General features: G+C 50.7%; 5 protein-coding genes across 5 annotated transcripts; 2 read left to right on the forward strand and 3 right to left on the reverse strand.

Annotated features, from left to right (window-relative positions):
* Window positions 1-1,075: 1,075 nt before the first annotated feature.
* VFPPC_11782 (C6 transcription factor) lies at window positions 1,076-1,723 on the reverse strand (the record flags this gene model as incomplete). Its single annotated transcript, XM_018289863.1, has 2 exons — window positions 1,076-1,357; window positions 1,415-1,723. The coding sequence occupies 2 exons, from the start codon at window positions 1,721-1,723 to the stop codon at window positions 1,076-1,078; spliced, it is 591 nt and encodes a 196-aa protein (XP_018136413.1).
* Window positions 1,724-6,740: 5,017 nt separating this feature from the next.
* Window positions 6,741-8,261, reverse strand: VFPPC_14961 (serine/threonine-protein kinase ssp1; the record flags this gene model as incomplete). Its single annotated transcript, XM_018292725.1, has 2 exons — window positions 6,741-8,067; window positions 8,158-8,261. The coding sequence occupies 2 exons, from the start codon at window positions 8,259-8,261 to the stop codon at window positions 6,741-6,743; spliced, it is 1,431 nt and encodes a 476-aa protein (XP_018136412.1).
* A 644-nt stretch (window positions 8,262-8,905) lies between these two features.
* Window positions 8,906-13,438, forward strand: VFPPC_11779 (ATP-dependent DNA helicase PIF1; the record flags this gene model as incomplete). The annotated part of the gene is made up of 5 exons (XM_022428782.1): window positions 8,906-9,049; window positions 9,116-9,570; window positions 9,678-9,993; window positions 11,016-11,714; window positions 11,822-13,438. The coding sequence occupies 5 exons, from the start codon at window positions 8,906-8,908 to the stop codon at window positions 13,436-13,438; spliced, it is 3,231 nt and encodes a 1,076-aa protein (XP_022283938.1).
* A 1,427-nt stretch (window positions 13,439-14,865) lies between these two features.
* VFPPC_11778 (ribonuclease H-like protein) lies at window positions 14,866-16,327 on the forward strand (the record flags this gene model as incomplete). The annotated part of the gene is made up of 3 exons (XM_018289861.2): window positions 14,866-14,869; window positions 14,910-15,625; window positions 15,683-16,327. 3 exons carry the CDS (start codon window positions 14,866-14,868, stop codon window positions 16,325-16,327), a joined length of 1,365 nt encoding a protein of 454 aa, XP_018136410.1.
* A 234-nt stretch (window positions 16,328-16,561) lies between these two features.
* VFPPC_11777 (ribonuclease H-like protein) lies at window positions 16,562-18,920 on the reverse strand (the record flags this gene model as incomplete). The annotated part of the gene is made up of 2 exons (XM_018289860.2): window positions 16,562-18,430; window positions 18,495-18,920. 2 exons carry the CDS (start codon window positions 18,918-18,920, stop codon window positions 16,562-16,564), a joined length of 2,295 nt encoding a protein of 764 aa, XP_018136409.2.
* Window positions 18,921-18,998: the final 78 nt, after the last annotated feature.

Consider the following 18,998-nt stretch of genomic DNA (forward strand, 5'->3'; position numbering starts at 1 on the left):
CAAGATTGATACGATCAAGACGATCAATATAGCGACATAATGCATCTCTTCAGGGACAGTAAGCTTTGCGTGAGTTGGTGGGCGATCGGAGAGTGCGGTACGACCCTCGAGGCGGTAACGCAGTCGCCCACGTGGAACGCCAAACTCTCGCGCAACTGTAGCAATTTTGGCATGGGGAAATCCCCCAATGTACTGCAGAGCTTCCTGAATCCTTCCTTCCATTTTTGTAGACCATAAGATCTAAGATGGCGGAGAAATTACATGGTTTTCAATGATAGTGCAAAAAAGTGGTTATTTGGGTGATCTGGTTATATGGGTGTCCAGCACCACCTTTAGGTGGTGCGAGTTCTACGAGTTCCAAATAAAGTGGGGCGTGGCACGAGTACGGGCGGCTCGAGGAGTTGGTATCCTTGTAGCCCACGGTTCACCTCGCGGCTGAATTGATGGTCTTTGTTGCCCTAATGCAGAAAATGACTCGGTCAGAGCATCAGAATTTATAAACCATAACTCGATTCGCCCAAGGACACAGGAACGGAATACTTCCGATTTGAAAATCTCTGTTCCACCGCTAAGGAGTCGTGATGAATCGGGATGGCAGATCGCGTTGCTTAAGGTGGCTTCAGCAACCTAAATCTCATCCATCTTCTGAATTGGGGTGAACTCAATGACGGACTTTCCCAACCTCCTCTTAATATGTCTTGCCAATGCCGCGACCACAATTACAAACCATGTTTGTCAAATGTGACACAGCTCATTGCATCGAGTAATTGCTCTTGACGATGTGCTCGCCCACGTAATAATAAGCCCGCTCCTGTTCAATTCTATTGCCTAACATTCTAATTCCAAAGTAAACTGGACTCACGCAGATGTACAGACATATGGCAGCCAGAAACAGATTGTGATGCATGGCACTAATGCTTCATCACAGTGCTTGTCAGTGGCATCAAACTACGTTCCGTACACATTGCACCACCAAAAGAGGCCAAGCGAAATGCTTCCAAAATAAAACATACATAGCAATTTAGATGCGCATTAGAGAGTTTATCTGGGAATTTTATCCTAAGCAAGTGGTGGCTCAAGACTCGGCGCACATCCGACATTCATCGAGCCCTTGACCCGCGCCAGCGGTTTTCGTAACGGCTTCTGATTCAGATTTGAATGAGTCCACTTCGACGTCCAACACGACTTTGAGCTGATCTCGCGTAGCCATAGCGGCATGTATCAAGCAGACACCTTGGCAGGACGCCAAGGACCCTTTGCTGGACTCGTTCTGGAGTAGTCGGTTGGACTCGACAAGGAACCTCTCAGCCATATCCCCGCGAGGCACGGCACCGAGATGGGCCTTTGGTGAAAGAGTCTAGCCAAGCTGTAAGTCTAACTGGGATTTAGGATTGTCCATCTGGTCGAAACGTACACATTGATGGGCGCATATTGCGTTAACCAGTAACGGGGAGCAACAAGTCGCTGTACCGGGGTCTCCCGCCTTCATTTCAAGGAGAAACTTAGATCGAGGTATTGGAGGATACACATACAGATAATCCGTGGCGAAGTACTGAGATACAAGTGCCGAAACTACTTCATCCTCGGCGACGGCAGTCCATGGCAGGGCTGGGAGTCCTAAGTCGGGGGCAAAAGAACGCAGCGCATCAATTGGTCCGTGGCTGCTGATGCTGCGGATGGAGCGAATCTTCCTGAACGCGATGTATGCTTCGTCTTCGGGCATGGTTTGGATATACCCATATACTCTTTGTAGCCGATGAACTTCCTCCTTCAGATACTTGGGCAGCAAGCAGCGTAGCTCCGGAAGCAACGGCTACAGGTCGGTCTCTGACCTTCGCACTGCCAATTGATTGTCAGATGATGGGCACAGTTACGTAGAAGCGAACTGGTCTACCTTTGCTTTCTTCCGGCGACACAGCTCACATGCCACGGCAGTCACAAAACACGTAGCAAAGGAGGGACTGCTTTCGCCAGAGTGTAGCACGGCTTCAGAACGAAGAGATCGAACCCGGCCGGGGAGTGATCGTCGGTGCCCGGATTTCATTGTGCCAGTCGATGGCGGAACGGCAAGCGAACTCCACACCTTTCAGTACGAACTTCGTGGCGGATGGCTGGGGACCAGATCGAAACCTAAGTTCGATCTTTGGTGGCGGTGGTTTGGGTACAGGTGTAAGGACCAGAAGCCTGTGCAAAATCAGCACTGGCATCAGCCAAATTCGGGTGGCTCCTAGCCACGCAACAGCCCTAACTTCTGGTGGAATGAATGGAACAGTCAAGAAACTCCATCGTTCTTGTGGGGGCCACTGGCTCTTCCAAATCCAATACTCTTGCCCAATTAGTCACAGACGGGTACCCTGAAATCGCCAGAAATGCCTGCACAAGCCTGGTAGCTGTGTAATTCTGAGTTTCAGTGTATCTGCTTTTGCCACAGAAACTGTGATCCATTGCAGCAGTTGTTGACGAGGATGACGGTGCAGTGAACAGTGAGCTGTTCCAATGGAGTGTACAGACGGCAAGATGGATGGGATTCCCAGCAGGTCAAATTACATACGGATGTCCGCTTGCACAACGGCAAAGGGTCTCGGCAACCATTGAGCAAAGATGTAAGAGGGGTGCTTGAACGTCGACAGGCGTGCAGCTCTGTAAGCATTTGCGTCAATACTGCTGAGAAGAGCAGCTGAATGATCTTTTCCAGCAGTGGGAAGCTATGCTCTGGAGGGGGGTGAACACTGGGCATTGGTACACAAGGAGACACGACTCTTCGATGGCCAGAGGGTTGTTGGTTGAGGCAGACAGGGACAGGAGGTCGTCCTCGGGTATGGTAGATCACGGCAGTTTTTGTGTACACTGGCGGTGACATGACATTCCGTACGGCGAAGTCACTCACATCTCTGAGATACAGCGCCGGTGAAGCGACAACGGGGGAGGATATGAGGCGTCAAGTCGCGTCAGGCTTGCGTGTGTCTTGAGGTTTCGCGTTCAACAAGCTTCAGAGCAGGGGTGAGCTGAGAGCTTTGGACGATATGGTTGGACGGCGCAGTGGATTCCGGGCGTTTTCAGGGCTGGCCTTGTTCGTGGAACAGGTTGCTGACAGTGACAGGGGAGAGATGTACCAGGCAGGTTGATCCGACCCAATCCTGCGTCCAGCAGATGCATGTGCAGGGGTCCAAGGGTCATAGCACGATACAGTGTGAGTAGCCTGATGTCGTCCACAAGTGAGGAGTGGATCGTAATGACAGTGGAGCACGACAGCACCATGCGATGCAACGAATCCAGAGCGGCACAGGCAAGCCTTCGTGAAGTCGCCAATGGTGCCAGCGCAGTTGGACATATCTCATCTGGTTCTGAAAAGCAAATCAGCCAAAAAAAAACTCCACGTTTAGCTATATCTTCGGCTTTGTGACATGGCCGAAAATGGAGAGAGAGAAGGGAGAGGAAGCATGGAATGGTGATCTTTTGAATACAAGAGTATAGATCAGCGTCGGGATCCAGAAGTACATGACCTCCCAAGTTCAAGAGCCAACAACACGTTCAAACCAACAAAGCATCGAAAACCACCAACCACCACAGTTACATTGCCACGGAATAGGGACCCCCTACCCCCCAGCCAAGCATTCCAAAATGATGCGCGAATTTCAGCCACTTCGATAGCCAACGAGTTGCCATATCCCACCTGAAGCTACATTTTGTTGTCTTGTTAGGTACAACTAAGGAGCAGCGACACGCCGGCACGGAGGACTTATGAGGCCGCGTTAAACTGATCTTAGGCGATGTGTTTGGTACGAGTGGTCAGTTGCGGCGAGCTCCCACGCAGACTTCAGCTTACTCGGAGAGCTGAAAGACAGCCCAACGCGAATTCATGACGCAGGCCTATTCATTGTCCAATGCTGCTGTCTACTCTGAAGAGGTCTGCTTTCGCGCGTGGTGTGGCCGCAAACATCTGGCCCTCTTGGGTCAGGCTTGTTGGAGTATATGTTGTCAAAGAGTATTTGCAACGACTTGCCCTAGAACAGCAAGTCTCTCCACTGTCGTCGGGCAAACAGTCTACTTAGAAGCGCACATTTGTTCTTGCTGCAGATCGCCGTAAGAGCCGTAGGTTTGAAACCACCATGGTATTCCCGGTAAGCACTCAATTAACCTGCTGGCACTGGCATGACAACGAAATGACTATATAACGATGCTGATATGACCAGAGAAAACGGAGAGCCGACGACTCTGTCCTATGTGGACAATCATCCAAGCGGACGATGTATGCACCTGGACCTGTTTGCAGGTCCGTTGGAGACGTTCACACAGAGTTGCATCAACCTCCCCCGGCCGAAGATCAGACTGCTACCGATGAAGACTCAAAATCAAAGGCGCATGAAGAAATGCTGGGTAAAATCCATACCCTTATGTTGCCACATAGTAGAGCAAACATCATCCAGGGCCGGGGGGGCCTAGCCACGCATTCCGCGACATTTTCAAATCGAGACTCCAGATCTAATGCGCATATCCGGTTTCGAGCTGCAGAGACAACCTCGCTAGCTATCGGTCACCAATCCAACAGACCCACAGCCACTACCTACCCTCCCATCCTCGATATGTGTACAGAGGTAATGCCACGCTCAAGATCGCATGAAGCTATGACGAGAGCCAAGCATGATGATCTCCTGAAGCTGAGGGCGAACATGACCGCATGTTTGATAAACAACGCTACCAGAGGTTGCACGCCATTCTTTGTACCGCTGGAAGATGATGGAGATCGAAATTTGAGGTCGAGACTCGCACATTATCATTCCAAAGAGCTGGAAATAATCCGCAGCATCCGGCAAAGTCTTGAAGTCGATCAGCAGGGATGGCCACAATGTGCAAGCCACGTACAGCTGGAGCTAGGACGACTCGGCAGGGAAATTGAAATGGACAAGGAATTGGGATGCTCGCCGCAAGACATCCTGCTCAATAATATTCGGCGCTTGGTGAACCTGGTGGAGGAAATCTCTGCGAGGTGTTAAACGGCATGTGAATGCAACATCGTCCATAGTCAACGGAGGACTGCAAAGTTAGCTCCAAATCAGATGACCCAACTCAATCAACCAAACGACCACGCATTGAGGAGCAATTGGCGGACGCATGTTTTGAGCAACAAACCGTGGCACAGGGTTAGGAGTCGAGTGGTCGGTAGAGTGGACGGATGGCGAACAGAGAGGAACAAAATCGGGAGAAGAATATGAACTTCGTTAGCCTTGGCCTCGCGACACCTGTTTGTCTAAATTTTATGTGTAAGCCACTACTACTTTCTAGACGTTGGATAGGCTTTGTTTGTTGATGTGTCGGCGCGTTGCGAGAAGGAGAAAGGTGTGAAGGTGGCAGCCCACACCCGAAACTGTTTTGTCTAATAACGGTACATTCAAATGCGATTGTTGCCTCTGCCAAATATTTATGACCGATGATGCTCAATTGAAGTCGTACTACTGGGATTGTTGTGTGCCGTTTGACGGGCGGGTGGCAGGGTGCAGTGACGCCCAGCGCGGAACTGGCCGTGGTTGAATAGTACAGCCACTCCTTTTGTTCCTGTTCAATGCTGCATGTTGTGCAAATCTTTACTTGAGTTGGTCTTCAGCGCCGGCGGTCCCCTAATGGCCACGTTGGGCTCCCTCTGCAGGTTACAATCACTCATCTGGATCTGCGTCTTGGTCATCGACTGGCCAACTGTCAACATTGCTGGCAATTGGAGGTGCATCCAATGTTGTAACACGCTGCTTGGAGCGACCATGCTTCTGTGCATCCGGTCAGTCTCTGCGTCTCAATGGTTCCTGCTGTCGTACCTACCGACAACTCGCAGTTTGAGCACTTGCTTCCCTCAGGTTAGAGATTTATTTTGCCGAGGCATGTGAGGCAACGGCACCAGTCCATCGGCTGGCAATCGTTCATAGGTGATGTACTGTTGGTCGTCTCTCGACTTGTACGTATGGCGCGTCCCTGCTTGGGGATGTATTCCCCGTGTACAGCCACTAAATGATCGCGCAAGCGATAAACACGAGTAAATGGGACTGAGCCAAAAACGCAAAGTTCGTAGTCGCAGAAAAAAGTACCACTCCGTTTGTTGAGGTGAACTCGTCGATAATGACGCCTGAGCGAGTAATCCTTGTCGAACAGCTTCGCATTACATTACATGTAATTTCAGGGTGGGCGACAGCCGACAAGGCGCACGGACGAAAAGGGTGTAATTACATGTAATTTCAGGGTGGGCGATGGAGGGCGCACGGACGAAAAGGGTGTATTATAGTATAATACGACGGACCCTTTGTACAGTAGCTTCAGACCTAAAGGATTGCGCGCTCACTGTTGTTCGTTTTTCCTTAGTTATTAGTAGGCGAACACATGTCCGCTTTATTTTATAAACATGAATGTTACCTCCTCGCCAAACCTGCAGAAGCAGATGCCCTTCATTTCTGGCGGGCCGCCCGCTTCTGTTGCCCTGTGTCTGATAAGCGATAGAACGATGCTGGCCATAATCGGGTGGCGGTGTCAACCTAGTTGTCTATATCGTATAGTCTTATATTTAACGGTTGAATCCGCAGAGTCAAGGTTTTTGCAACTTCGCCGCTGTCAGTAACCAACTCGGAACGAAGTACGGTGAACTTGCTTACACATCAGAGCAACATAGTCTGCTGGTACTCTGCGCGGAGATTTGCCGTTCACAATTTGCACTGCCAGCTCTAAGTTGCTTATTTCGAGCCGTTCTCTCTTTCGACCACTTACCAGAAGGCGGGGAAGCCGATGCTAGCTTCACCCTCCATACTGTTTTCTTTCAGTCCGCCACTTTGCTGTAGCACCGATCCGTTGGCCATTATGGAGCCTGAGGTATTACTCATGCCTAGCAGCCAGGGGTGATGCTTTATACTTTGCAGACGAATTCGTTGTGCCGGGCTACGGAAAAGCATATGCCGTAACAAGTCAATTAACATGTCATCGACATCCTCAAATTCGATGACATCGTCATTGCGGTACTTGTACGTCGTTGAAACAGAGCGACTTTTGGAAGGGGGAACTGGTCGTAGCCGTCGTCGGGGGATGTGTACATCTTCAACAGACATTTTGTGAAACATCTGAAATTCGCCTTCGGCGAGGAATGGCAGTCGCCCAAAAATGAGGCAGTAAAGTGTAACACCAAGAGACCAGACGTCAACTTGTTCGAATAGTTCGGGATATACCATCTCTTGCCCTATGCAGCAGAGCTCGGGAGCCATGAAGCCAGGTGTCCCAACCGTCTTAAGCATCTCAAGGGTATCATCGAAAGTATCCAGGCCGACTTTTGCCTTGGCTTCGCGAAGTGGCCGGCTGACGAATGAGACATCAAAATCAGCTATTTTGACATGATACTCCTTGCTCAAGAGGAGATTTTCAGGTTTGATGTCTCTATGCACTACGCCGCGCTCGTGAAGAGCCTCTAGACCTAGCACTGTATCCTTGAGAATCCGCCTTGTTTGGTCAAAAGTAATGCACGGAACATACGAATAATGCTCCGTAAGGACATCATGCGCCAGAGTACCGTCATATGGCTCATATCTGGGGAAATTCATATGATCAGGCAGACTCGAAGGTGGGCAGACAAAGCTTTGCTTACGCCCGGGACTGGATATACACTCCATATCTTCTGGGGCTTTCCTGCAACCTGCTGCTTCATTTCGCATCTCGTCTTCGATCCTCATCCGCTCGTGGTGGCAAACGTGAGGCAGTCCCTTCTTACGCCAGGGGATAGCTCCAATTTCAGCATATTCGAGAATCAGATATTCTTTCGCGTGCTCGGCATCGTCAATGATCTCGTGTAGGGTGATTACATTGTCGTGGTGGATTTGTCTAAGAATTTTGCCTTCTTTAAGTACCCCCTCGGTGGGGTGTACAACCTGGTGTTTCTCAGAACGGCGGGGGACGATCTTGATAGCGACTTTCTCACCTGTTTCGGTGTTGCGAGCTAGCTTCACTTTGCTGTGGCGCCCTCGACCTAGCTCTCCCATTATTTCGTACTGGTTGATAGTTTTGAGGCCAGTGAAACTATCACGCTGTATTTTCACTTTACCTGTTCTGGGTAGTGTTAGCAACAATGTCGGTTGCATGAAAGTGTGCAATAACAGCAGGCGGGGTGGAAGGTCCTGAATGGCAATCATGACTTACTCGCGGACTGTACGACAAGTCACAAGTCGTATTGGCGACCTATGAACAGGGTCGCGAGAAAATTCGTACAATTTTATCGCCTTTGTAGGTCCCATCTGATTCATATTTTATGGCATGACTTCGTTGGACGTTGTTGTCATTGACAACAGAGTAGTTGTCTCCTTCACCTCGCATTCCGCCACTTGTATGCGGGGCACTACAGTGCCAATTTCTGGTAATCAATTGGTGGTGACATTGCGGGGCAGTAGGCCTCGAGCTTAAAACTCATTGGTGGACAAAGAAGAGATCGAAGATCCAACCCAAGGCAACAATGAAGCTATCACCAACGCCTATTAAGGTGAGAGGGGTTACAGTCGGATCAGCGCCTGTATCGGCGGCCGCTGAGTCGTCGCCAGACACACACCACGACCTCTTGGTAATAAATGCCACTTTAGGGTGCGTTAAGTGTGTACTTGTCGCCCTCAGTTCCCATAATATAGCCTTGAGCACATCCAGCACATGCCACATAATATACCACGGAACCCATTCGACACCTGGAACTCCACACCTCCACCCGACACAGACAGCGTCAGCATTCACAGTTCGCTGGTGCCAGTATCCGTTCGTCGGCGGATAAATGGTGTTGTGGGCTGCTGCGCATTTACCTTACCGTTTCGACAGACTTCTTCACTCTTACGTCCCGTGCGATCTGACTTGCAGGCCTCGGGCAGGTTCTGGTCTTATCGCTCGCCGCCTCTGCCAAGCCCAGATGGCTCCTCGAGACAACCACTTCGGGCATCTCGATGCCTGTTCCTGTCGGGAAGTGGTCTTCTGTCATGCCTGCTGTTTTGAATGGTATCGCGACGACTATGGCTTGATGTGTCCATATTGTGAAAACGACATAACAGAAATTGTATGTACTCTTAACAAATTATGTCCGCCTGTTATTGTTATGTCACACTGATCGAACCGCGTCCAGGTGAACCCAGAGAATGACCCGCGACGTATAGACACTGTGTCAAACTTGGCATCGCCAGAACTCCTCCCCCTCCCCTCCGCAGAAGACTCGGGTACAGATGAAGCTTACATTGAAGAGCACCTGGACCTGCGCGACTTTCACTTCCGCAGAAGTACTCGAACTGGCCCGGCAAATAGACACCAGGCTCCATACATTGATTCAGTGTTGCAGCTGGTGCTAGACATGGCTCAAAGATTCAGTCAACTTCGACAAAATGAAGGCATGAGTCTATTCCCTCGTTCAGACTACGGATCCTACGCACCACGGATCCAACGTCATATATTCACGTCTGGGCCACCCGGTGGAGAAACCGGGTACGTTACGATATTCTCTGGCCCAGTCTATGGTTCCCACAGCGCCAGCAGTATTGTTGGTGAAGACCACCCCAACCGGGGGAGTATTGATCTCTTTCAAGCGTACGTACCTTAGCCCGTATCAACCAAAAGTTTGACATAGAAGTGGTTTTGTCTCCCTGTTGGTTTCACATATCCCAGAGTCGAGAAACTAACAGTTTGCGAAGTAGCTTGTCCAATGCTATCCGGGATATGTTACGGCCCCAAGGGGCAGGCGAAGTTGGCCCTCAACTTGGATATGCTGGACGCTTACAAGAGACTTTAAACCGTGTTAACCCGGCCAATGCCACGACGCGCGATGCTGTCTACTCTCAAGAGGCGCTTGATCGGGTCATTACCCAGCTTATGGAAGCCAACTGGCAGTCAAGCGCTGCTCCACCAGCGTCCCCTGCAGCTATCAACAACTTGGAGCGCAGAACTGTGGACAGGGAACTCCTTGGACCTGAGGGCAAGGTGGAATGCTCGATTTGCACAGATGAAATGAAGGTGCGCCAGACAGTTGCAGTTCTTCCGTGTAAGCATTGGTTTCACGAGAATTGCGTTATATTATGGTTGGAGGAGCATAATACGTGCCCTGTTTGTCGAAATTCAATCGAAAGGAACCCGAGGGAACCAACACCAGGTGCTGCTGATACTGTTAGAGCCTCACAGCAGGGACAAGTCAACTTTGTCATCCCTCCGTTTTGACATGCTCAGACGTAACCACTCGGACCAATCACGAAACAGTGGTAGTATTTGAAAGCCGTTGAAACTTTCTATTGCAATTAACACACCTACTGGAGTGATCGTTCGTAGACCTCATAATGCTCCTGTTTTTCCCACCAGCCCTCCGTTCCTATGCACTTGGCAACGATGTGATAGTAAATCAAACAAGGTCATCACCGTCTAAATCGCTGGGATGCATTGGTTCGGCATACTACTTGACAGGATAAACTCTCGAGTACGGGAATGTGACCGCCGTATCCCTTGAAAAAGTTAATTATTCTCACCCGTCAGAAGCGGCGCTGGCTTTACTTCCCACCGTAGTCGACCACAGGATGAGGCGAGAGACGGACGGCGTTCTTCCCAAGGTGTAAAGGCGTGAATAAGACTCGGCTAATGCTTGAATGGCATTTGCTGCTTCGGTGGTGATATCCAGAGGAGACAGTTCTGATTTTGGTTATGCTGATTCTAGGGATGCTGATATTGTTCGTTCGTTACTCAGTTGTCGGAAGAGACGCAAAATTGCGAAGTGATAGTACAACGACTATATGACTGTAACGACATCTTAATTCGATCATCGAATTAAGATGTCTGAATTCAACGGAGATATATCCGTCACTCACATACCACTTCGGGGAACAGCAAATAGATCGGCGGCAGAAACGGTGCGAATGGTTGGTTCTACACAACAGGCAACAAGACGGTCAACCAATATGAAATAATTTCCGAGTTACACCGTGGACCAAATACCAAGGTGAAACTTGGTATTGATACTAATACAGGTGGCAATGTGGTCATCAAGATAGTCCCACGACATGGGCCGTCTAAGAGGGCAAATAGAACAACCTGCACTCAGATCACCGCTCTGGAACGTATCAATCATCCGAACATCGTCACAGGTGCTGACTCCGAGAGCATCATGCCTCGTCGATAATGTTCAGCTGCTTCGTCGATCGGCCGAAGACGCGAAACGCGACGCCAGGCAATGGGCAGCGTCAGCTGGCGACACTGACTTCTCGGTTACACATGCCGATGATGAGGGAGAAGGTGAGGGCGATGAAGAGGCCGCCTCGGTTCACGAGTCTGACAGCATCGGTAACACAACGCGTCTAATTTACGTCATAAGAAGTGCACTGGGGTCCAACCAGATCACTGCCGGTTCGCCGGAGCTCATGGCAACAATGAAGCAGCTCTGCCACTTCCAGCTATCAGCGCAGAGCTCGGCTGGTGGGCTCTACGCCACCGTAATACCCGAACAAGGAGAAAGACAGATCGGCATACACGGAGGAAATTTGTCCGGGGCCAATATACCACCGCAGGATCAGGTCAAAGCCATCAAGTCGCAACAGATATGTGCCTCCAGAGAGAGGGAACGGATGATCCAGGGCATACAAAATATGGCGGTGGCCCACAAAACCGAGCAAGGTATGGTGATGCGAAATGTGCTCAGTGGTTTCGGCGAGGAGGATATTGAGATGAGGGGAGGAGCGGACTTGGAAGAAAGCGTAGGCGAGGCAGGAGGTCCAGGCGTTGAAGTGGACTTTGGCATATCACACCCTTTCTCGAGACAGGCAAGGCTCTGGCAGCAAGGTTCACATTGAATAAGAGACAGACAATCGCCCTCCTGATCATATGCCGCCAGCTCGATGTGATACAACGCGGCGCCAGAGGCGAAGTCTGTCAGCTCTGTCATTTTGTTGGGGGAGAAGGTGGCACGGGGAAGTCACGAGTCATCGAAACGCTCGTTGAGCTCTTTGCATGCAAAAGAATATCGAACAGTCTCTTGATAACAGCGACTTCGGGGACGGCGGCATCGCGAATTAACGGCATCACGATCCACTCCGCCTGCGGGTTTTCCAAGGACCAAGCAGCAGGCACGAGCATGGCCAAGGATCTCGACGGCGTACGACTGGCGAAAGTGACGGAGCGATTTATTCATGGCCAAACTCGAATGGACTGGCAAGAGAAAGACCTCCTTGTCGTCGACGAGGTGAGCATGCTGGGAGCCCAGATGCTACGCGCGGTGAACGAGCAGCTCCGCCGACTCCGCGGCTCACATCAAGACTTTGGGGGGATCCCTATCGTGCTCTTCTGCGGAGACTTTCAACAGTTCCGCCCAGTACATGACAGGTCAATCCTTTTGCCGAGCGTGGCCATCTCGTGGGACGAAGACAACTCGTTCAAGGCCGAGCAACGACACCAACACGACAAGGCACATGCGCTATGGAAGAAATTCACGACTGTCGTCATGCTGGACGAACAAGTTCGCGCCGCCGGGGACCTGGAATTGCAGCGCTTGCTGAAACGGATTCGATTGGGCGTGCAGGACAAAACGGATCTGGATCTCCTCAACTCAAGGTACTACCGAGAAGCTAAACGGATTCCGTGGGAAACAGGGATCACCGTGGTGACGCCACTGAACAGGAACCGGTGGAACCTCAACATGGAGGCAGCTTTGTCATTCCAGATGCAGGAGCGGTCGATGCGAATCTTCTTATCACAGCATAAGTGGAACAATGGACGGCGGACGGCGGAAGAAACCACCATGATGCTAAACCACGGGGACGAGAGTGCGATACCAGTACCAGGGGTCTTCATGTTCGTACCAGGGATGCCTGTGGTCGTGAATCGCAACACGCATCAGGGCTTGAAGCTTGTCAACGGTGCCAGTTACACTGGGCTGGAGGTCATCCTCGACAAGGCATATCCAGGACATCGGATCTCGGCCGACACGGTGATCCACTTCGGACCACCAGCCGGGATAATTCTGGAGTCAGAAACGACAAAGGATGTTCACTTCGTCGGGATGCCACCAGGCACGATGCTGTTGACGCCCGTGAGCGTCATGATACGGCGGCAGCGTAGTCGGCCGTGGCAGCAGAAGGACGTTAGTCGGAAAGGGCTGCCATGCGCGGCGGCGTTCGCGTGCACAGATTACAAAGTGCAGAGCAGGACGCTGGAGCGCGTAGCTCTGGAGCTGCGAGGGACGCGCACGACAACGGTCGACGGGCGCGTGGTGCCCTCGCAGTGCGATCCCTACAGCCTGTATGTGCAGCTATCACGGTGCCGGTCATTAGATGGCATGATGCTCATCTCGAAGGTGCGGGAAAGAGATATGGTGGGCAACCGGGTCCCACAGGCAATGACTACGGCACAGGGCAGACTGGATGAATTGAGCACCAGAACAATCGAAGAGGCACAGCGGTGGCTTGGTAATGATAAGGCATGATAAGGCATAAAATGGTGATGATGGAAGCGAAGTCGAAATGTAGTTAGGGGGAAAAATATCTAGTCCAGGAAAAGAAGCTGAACTGGCGAAAGAAACTAACCAATAAGAATCCGAGAAACTCCAACCAATAAGGAAGCGGGAAACTTGGGATGCGGGCGGCGGGTGGGGCAGAAGGACCTTTCGTTCCTCAAGCACTCAAGGCACGAGGCATTTGGGGGAAAACTTAAGGATTAATGTGCTGAACAATATCTCTGAATAGCTTCGTTTTTCAGCGATTTTTTTCTATGACTAAGCAAGCCTCCCCAAGCCTTAACAAAATCACAATCTTGCCTAAGCCTGCCTCTACAAGTATTTTTTTGTGTGAGCCTGCCTTGGCCTCGCCCAGGGTGGTTTTCCATCCCAAGTATGGAAATACCCTTTCCATATATGGACATGGACAGGGTATCGATATGGATAATAGTATTGCAATACTCATTAAACTATTGGCGAGGCTGTGCCACTAACAGGGGACCGTACAGGGAACGCTACAGGGGGCCGTCCAAGGGTTTGAGGGCCTAACCCCCGCTAAGAATCCACACATCCACAAGTCACTTTCCCCACCAAATTGTATGGTTAGGTTGCGGCCGTGATGGAGTCTGAAAGTGTGATATCCTTCTTCGATTCCGAATCAATAATATCGGAATCTTCGACCTCAAGGTCTCGCAATACGAGAGGCAGAACTGCCGTGGGGACTTGGAGCCATGCTCGTACGGCCGTGAGGGGAGAAACGGAGTTCAAAGGCCGGAATCGCCTTCTCTATTGCCGTCATTGCCCCTAGGAGAATGCCTACAGCACGTCGGTTACCACTAACTTTCGAAAACACCTCGAGAGCAAACACAATATCCGGGTTATAGAAGATTTGACCCCTCTTCAGTCGTCCATTTTTGAAGGGTTTGAACAGCTGTACCAGCAAGCGCAGGATCTGGGTCGCACAACCGAGATCGAGGCGCAGGTCCTCAAAAGTTACCTGTAAGGGAATGGCCCCACTTTAGAACTCAGATAGCTCGAGTCAGAGCTTCCTTCGGAACCTCTTACTCTCCTTGTGAACAATCACTTTATCCAAGTCGCACTCGACCTTGCTCGTGCCTTGTACCGTCACATTACCTTGATCAAGACAAAATAAACAAGGCGTTGGCATGGCTAATCGTTGTACGAAACCTCCCTTACCGAATTGTCGAATCCCGTGAATTCCACCTCTTCATTTCTACCCTGAACCCAGTTGCAAAGGATTTCCTCCCCTTCGCCCATTCAACCATACCGAAAATCATAGACCAGCATTTCCTGTCGGCAAAGGATGTCATACGAAAGAAGCTCCAGTCAGCAATATCTAAGATTCATCTTTTTCTTGATATTTGGACGTCTCCAAATCGACTCCTTCTCCTTGGAATATGTGCTCACTTTGTCGACCACGCACAAGAAACGCGAAGCAAAGCCCTCCTTGCCCTTCGCCCAGTAGCAAACCACTCAGGTGAAAAACAATTCGTTACCCTTCTTCCGGTCTTGCGAGATTTTGGCATTTTGCGACGCATTGGTAGTGTTGTGGGAGATAACTCGAGCACGAATGACACCCTCTGTCGAGCGTCGAGCACATGTCTTAGGGAAGAGGAGGACATTGATTGGGATCCGGAAGTTCACCGCCTCCGATGTCTCGGCCATGTAATTAACTTGGCTGTCCAGGCTTTCTTGTTCAAAGATTCGCTAGACTTAAACCAATGTGAACTGTACGATGACAGCGAAGGGCATGCGGAAATCCAAAAGCAGCGGGCTAAGTTTCGACTCCTTGGCCCGTTGGGCAAACTGCACAACTTGGTTGTCAACATTCGGAGTTCGTCAGGACGTACCAAAGAGTTCAAGGAGCTTGCAGGGAGATTAATTCCCCTGGACAATCGTACGAGGTGGAATAGTTGGTATCAAATGCTGCAGGTTGCCACTGAACAAGGGATTGCGAGTGCCCTGGACTCCTACACGAAGAATCATTTCGATGACCTTTCCGCGGATTTTCTGTTGCCAGAAGAGTGGGTGAGGCTTCGCACAATTAAAGACATTCTTCAGCCATTCTCACGAGCAACATTGGCCACACAAGGGGATCACGCCACGCTGGACAAAGTACTCTTTACAATGGACGTCTTGATCCGATGCTTTGATGAGGCTTTGGTAAGTTGCTCACTTTCATCTCATTACGCTAACGCTAACATAGTGCGATAGATCGCATATAAATCAGACCCAGAACTTTCGTCTAGAATCCAGAGAGGTTGGGAAGTGTTCGACAAATATTACAGCAAAACAGACAGTTCGCCTTATTATGCAGCCGCCTTGATCCTCCATCCAAGTTATCGCAAGACGTATATCTACGCGAACTGGAAGAAGAAATGGCATAAACCTGCTTTTAAGCAGGTTAAGGACCTTTGGCTCGCATACCGAGATGCAACAGATGCCGATGCCCTTTCGCACCATCTAGTGGATGATGGGGGAGACAAGGATCTCGATGCGTTTGATCGTATTTCTAGGAATCTGCAGAATTGTACTCGGCCATCAAGTCAAGATGAGTATGAAGATTACATTTCGTATGATCCGTACGACATTACGCCGATGACTGCTTTGTCATGGTGGCTTCAAGAGCAACAAAGGAAACGATGGCCACGGCTATCACGGATGGCAATAGATATTCTGTCAATGCCAGCTATGAGTGATGAGCCGGAGCGAGTATTCTCAGGCACTCGTCGCACTATCTCCTGGGAAAGGGCACAATTAGACGCGGACCAAGTTGAAAAGGGAGAATGTTTAAAGCAATGGGTCAGAAACGATACTCTGAAGGGTTGCGAAGGCGGAGAGGTTCACGTTTTCGGGTAAATTTTCCCTCCGATTTCCATGCCTACTTCTCATGAATCGAGAAAATTTCACCGGATATCGTTTTCGTAGGACTCCGATCGTTAAATTTCCTTACTTATTTCTTAACTTTTAATTGATCGTACAATGCCACTTGTCTATTGTTTCCATAGTGAAGTGAATGCTCCTTGGTGACAGCGCACGGACCAGGTATGGAAAGGTGTATTGCAATACTTGTAATAAATGTGGGGCAATACTTCAGAATGGATTGCACCCCTTTCCATATATGGAAAACCACCCTGGCGAGGACGCTGCAAAGGGCGACGTCTGCGTACCTGATGGTCCAGCTACACTCCTTGCAAGCCTCCGCTCAATGTAATCCATCGAGGCCCCGTCAGTCGAAGCGTACACCTCATAGCAAACTTCGCGCTCCTTGTACCTCTCCCAGATCTCCAACAGTTTTTCTTCGTACTCCGATCGCCAAGTCTTGGTCTTACGCGACGGTACCCGAGACCAAAGTCGATCTAGAAGACGCCATTTCTTCGTCGGGTTGAAAACAACAGCGCCTACATAGGCGGCGCTAGTCAGACGTTTGTAGTATTTATGCAACTTCTTCCATCCAATCTTGATAAAGACCTTGAGCAATTTCCGAGTTCTGTTGTCGAGTCCGTCGAAGATGGCAACTTCGACATCCCTCTTCTCCTTGCTCACTAAATCCTCAACCTCCTCCAATATTGTACCCTCAATGGCACTTTCAAGGTGATCAAGGAGGATCTCGAAGACAGGGAAGTATTCATCGAAACTTCCACAAGTGGACCTCGCTCCGGGAATACCGCTTCCCTGAAGTTGTTTTGTGGCGATTTCGAACGGTTTTAGAAGCTTGACAAGTATCTCGATGACCTTCCAGTCATACGCACTTAACCGGTACTGTAGAACTGCTGGCTTCGTGTTCTCGCTAGCGCTCTCCGTCTCCCACCGGTTCTGAACGTCGTTGAAAAAGGTATTGAGCGCCGGCCGGAGGACAAGGGCTCTCTCCATCATACGCATGTCCGAGTCCCACCTGATGGCGTTGTTAAAGACCCAGTGGAGCGTGGATTCCTTGCCGGATTCCTTACGTTGAGACTGACGAAACTGCTCATAGAGTTGTGGACTTGCCCGCAGCTGAAGCCCGATGTTATGAAGCATTCCCGGTGCGCCATACTGGCCATACTCCCTGAAACTAGTCGCGTTTATCTCCTCTGGAGCCGGGTGGGACGACATGAAATCTTCATCTGGGTGTACGACAGCATCGGCTTGCATCTCCTCGTCCTCGTTGTCTATCTCTCCATCCAGGGCCTCGTCGATAGCGTGGTCAATCTGCTGCTCATCCACATCCTTGTCGTCACCATCCGCTGCGACAATTGCAGCAAAATTCTCTCGCTTCGACCCGTAGAGCAAAGCCCGCACGCAGAGGTTGAAGATATGCGCGGCACAGCGAATCCGTCGCTCTTCGGGAGAGAAGTCGTGTTCGAAGGCAAGATCTTCCATGCAGGTGTCGTTGTTGGCAGCATTGTCGAGTGTGAAGTACCCAAGCTTGTCAGGGTCGTTGATCTGCCAGAATGCGAGCGTATCAGCGACCTCATCGGCAAGCGATGCGCCGTCGTGTCTGCCCGAGAGAGGTCGAAGGCCGAGGAGAATCCGGTGTTGAACGAAGTTATGATCGATGAATTGAGCGTTGATCCCGAGGAATGAAGTATACGACTTGGATGTCCAACCATCGAAGGAGAAATGGATTTGGGACCGAGCGCTACGCAACACTTCGGTCACCGGCCCCACGGCGCCCGTATACTCAGATTCGAGCATGCGAAGAAGGGTCTTCGCAGAGGGAATATGGGCCGCATCAAGGAGCGGATTGCCGTAGAGAAGGATTCGCTGGAACCGCTCGGTATTGACGATATCGAACGGCAAATTATGGTAGGTAATCCAGTCGAGGAGGAGAATCCGAAGCCCTTTGCTGCTGAATCTTCCACGCAACTTGCCGAGAAGAAACTGGTCGTGAGGGTTATTAACGTCGGCGTCGATGAAGTGGGTGATTTTCTGGTGATCTAAAGTTGAAGCCCCCATGCCGCGGGCAACTTCGTTTGGGGCCTGCCAAATGAGAACTCATGTTGTCAAGCTGTGCTCGAGAGCCACAAGCATGGCCCGCACTTACCAGAATCCCGTGGGCTTGGCGAAGGTGCTTCTTGATGGCGGCGCCGGTCGAGCAGACGAAGCAGAAGTCTGACTTCTTCTTAAAGCCTCGGGCGAAGCAGTCCGCACAGATCCACTTCAGCTTATTGCCCTGGCGCGAGGTGGAACGGTCCTCAACACGATACCCAAATTGCTGCCACCACGCCCTCGTGTCCTGACCGCCAGTATAACGCTCGAATCCCGGCCATTTCGCCCACTCCTGACGGCCCCAGAGTGTCCAATCAGCCTTGACAAAGTCGGCGGCCGTCCCGCGAGGACGGGGCGATGGCGTTGTTGGCAATGAGGTTCCTGAAGACGAAGCGAGTGGCGAAGACGAGAGCTCAACTCGCTCCATTGAACCTGGCTGATTCGACGGGGAAGGGATCGCAGAGAATATTTCGGAGGACATCGTGGCGATGTTGGCTAGTCGAGCAAATCGGTTCTACGGATCGAGCGAGCTTAGCCAGGATGTTGGAACTCATCCAGG

This window comes from Pochonia chlamydosporia (genome assembly GCF_001653235.2).
Source record: "Pochonia chlamydosporia 170 chromosome Unknown PCv3seq00019, whole genome shotgun sequence".
NCBI classification, from domain to species: domain Eukaryota; kingdom Fungi; phylum Ascomycota; class Sordariomycetes; order Hypocreales; family Clavicipitaceae; genus Pochonia; species Pochonia chlamydosporia.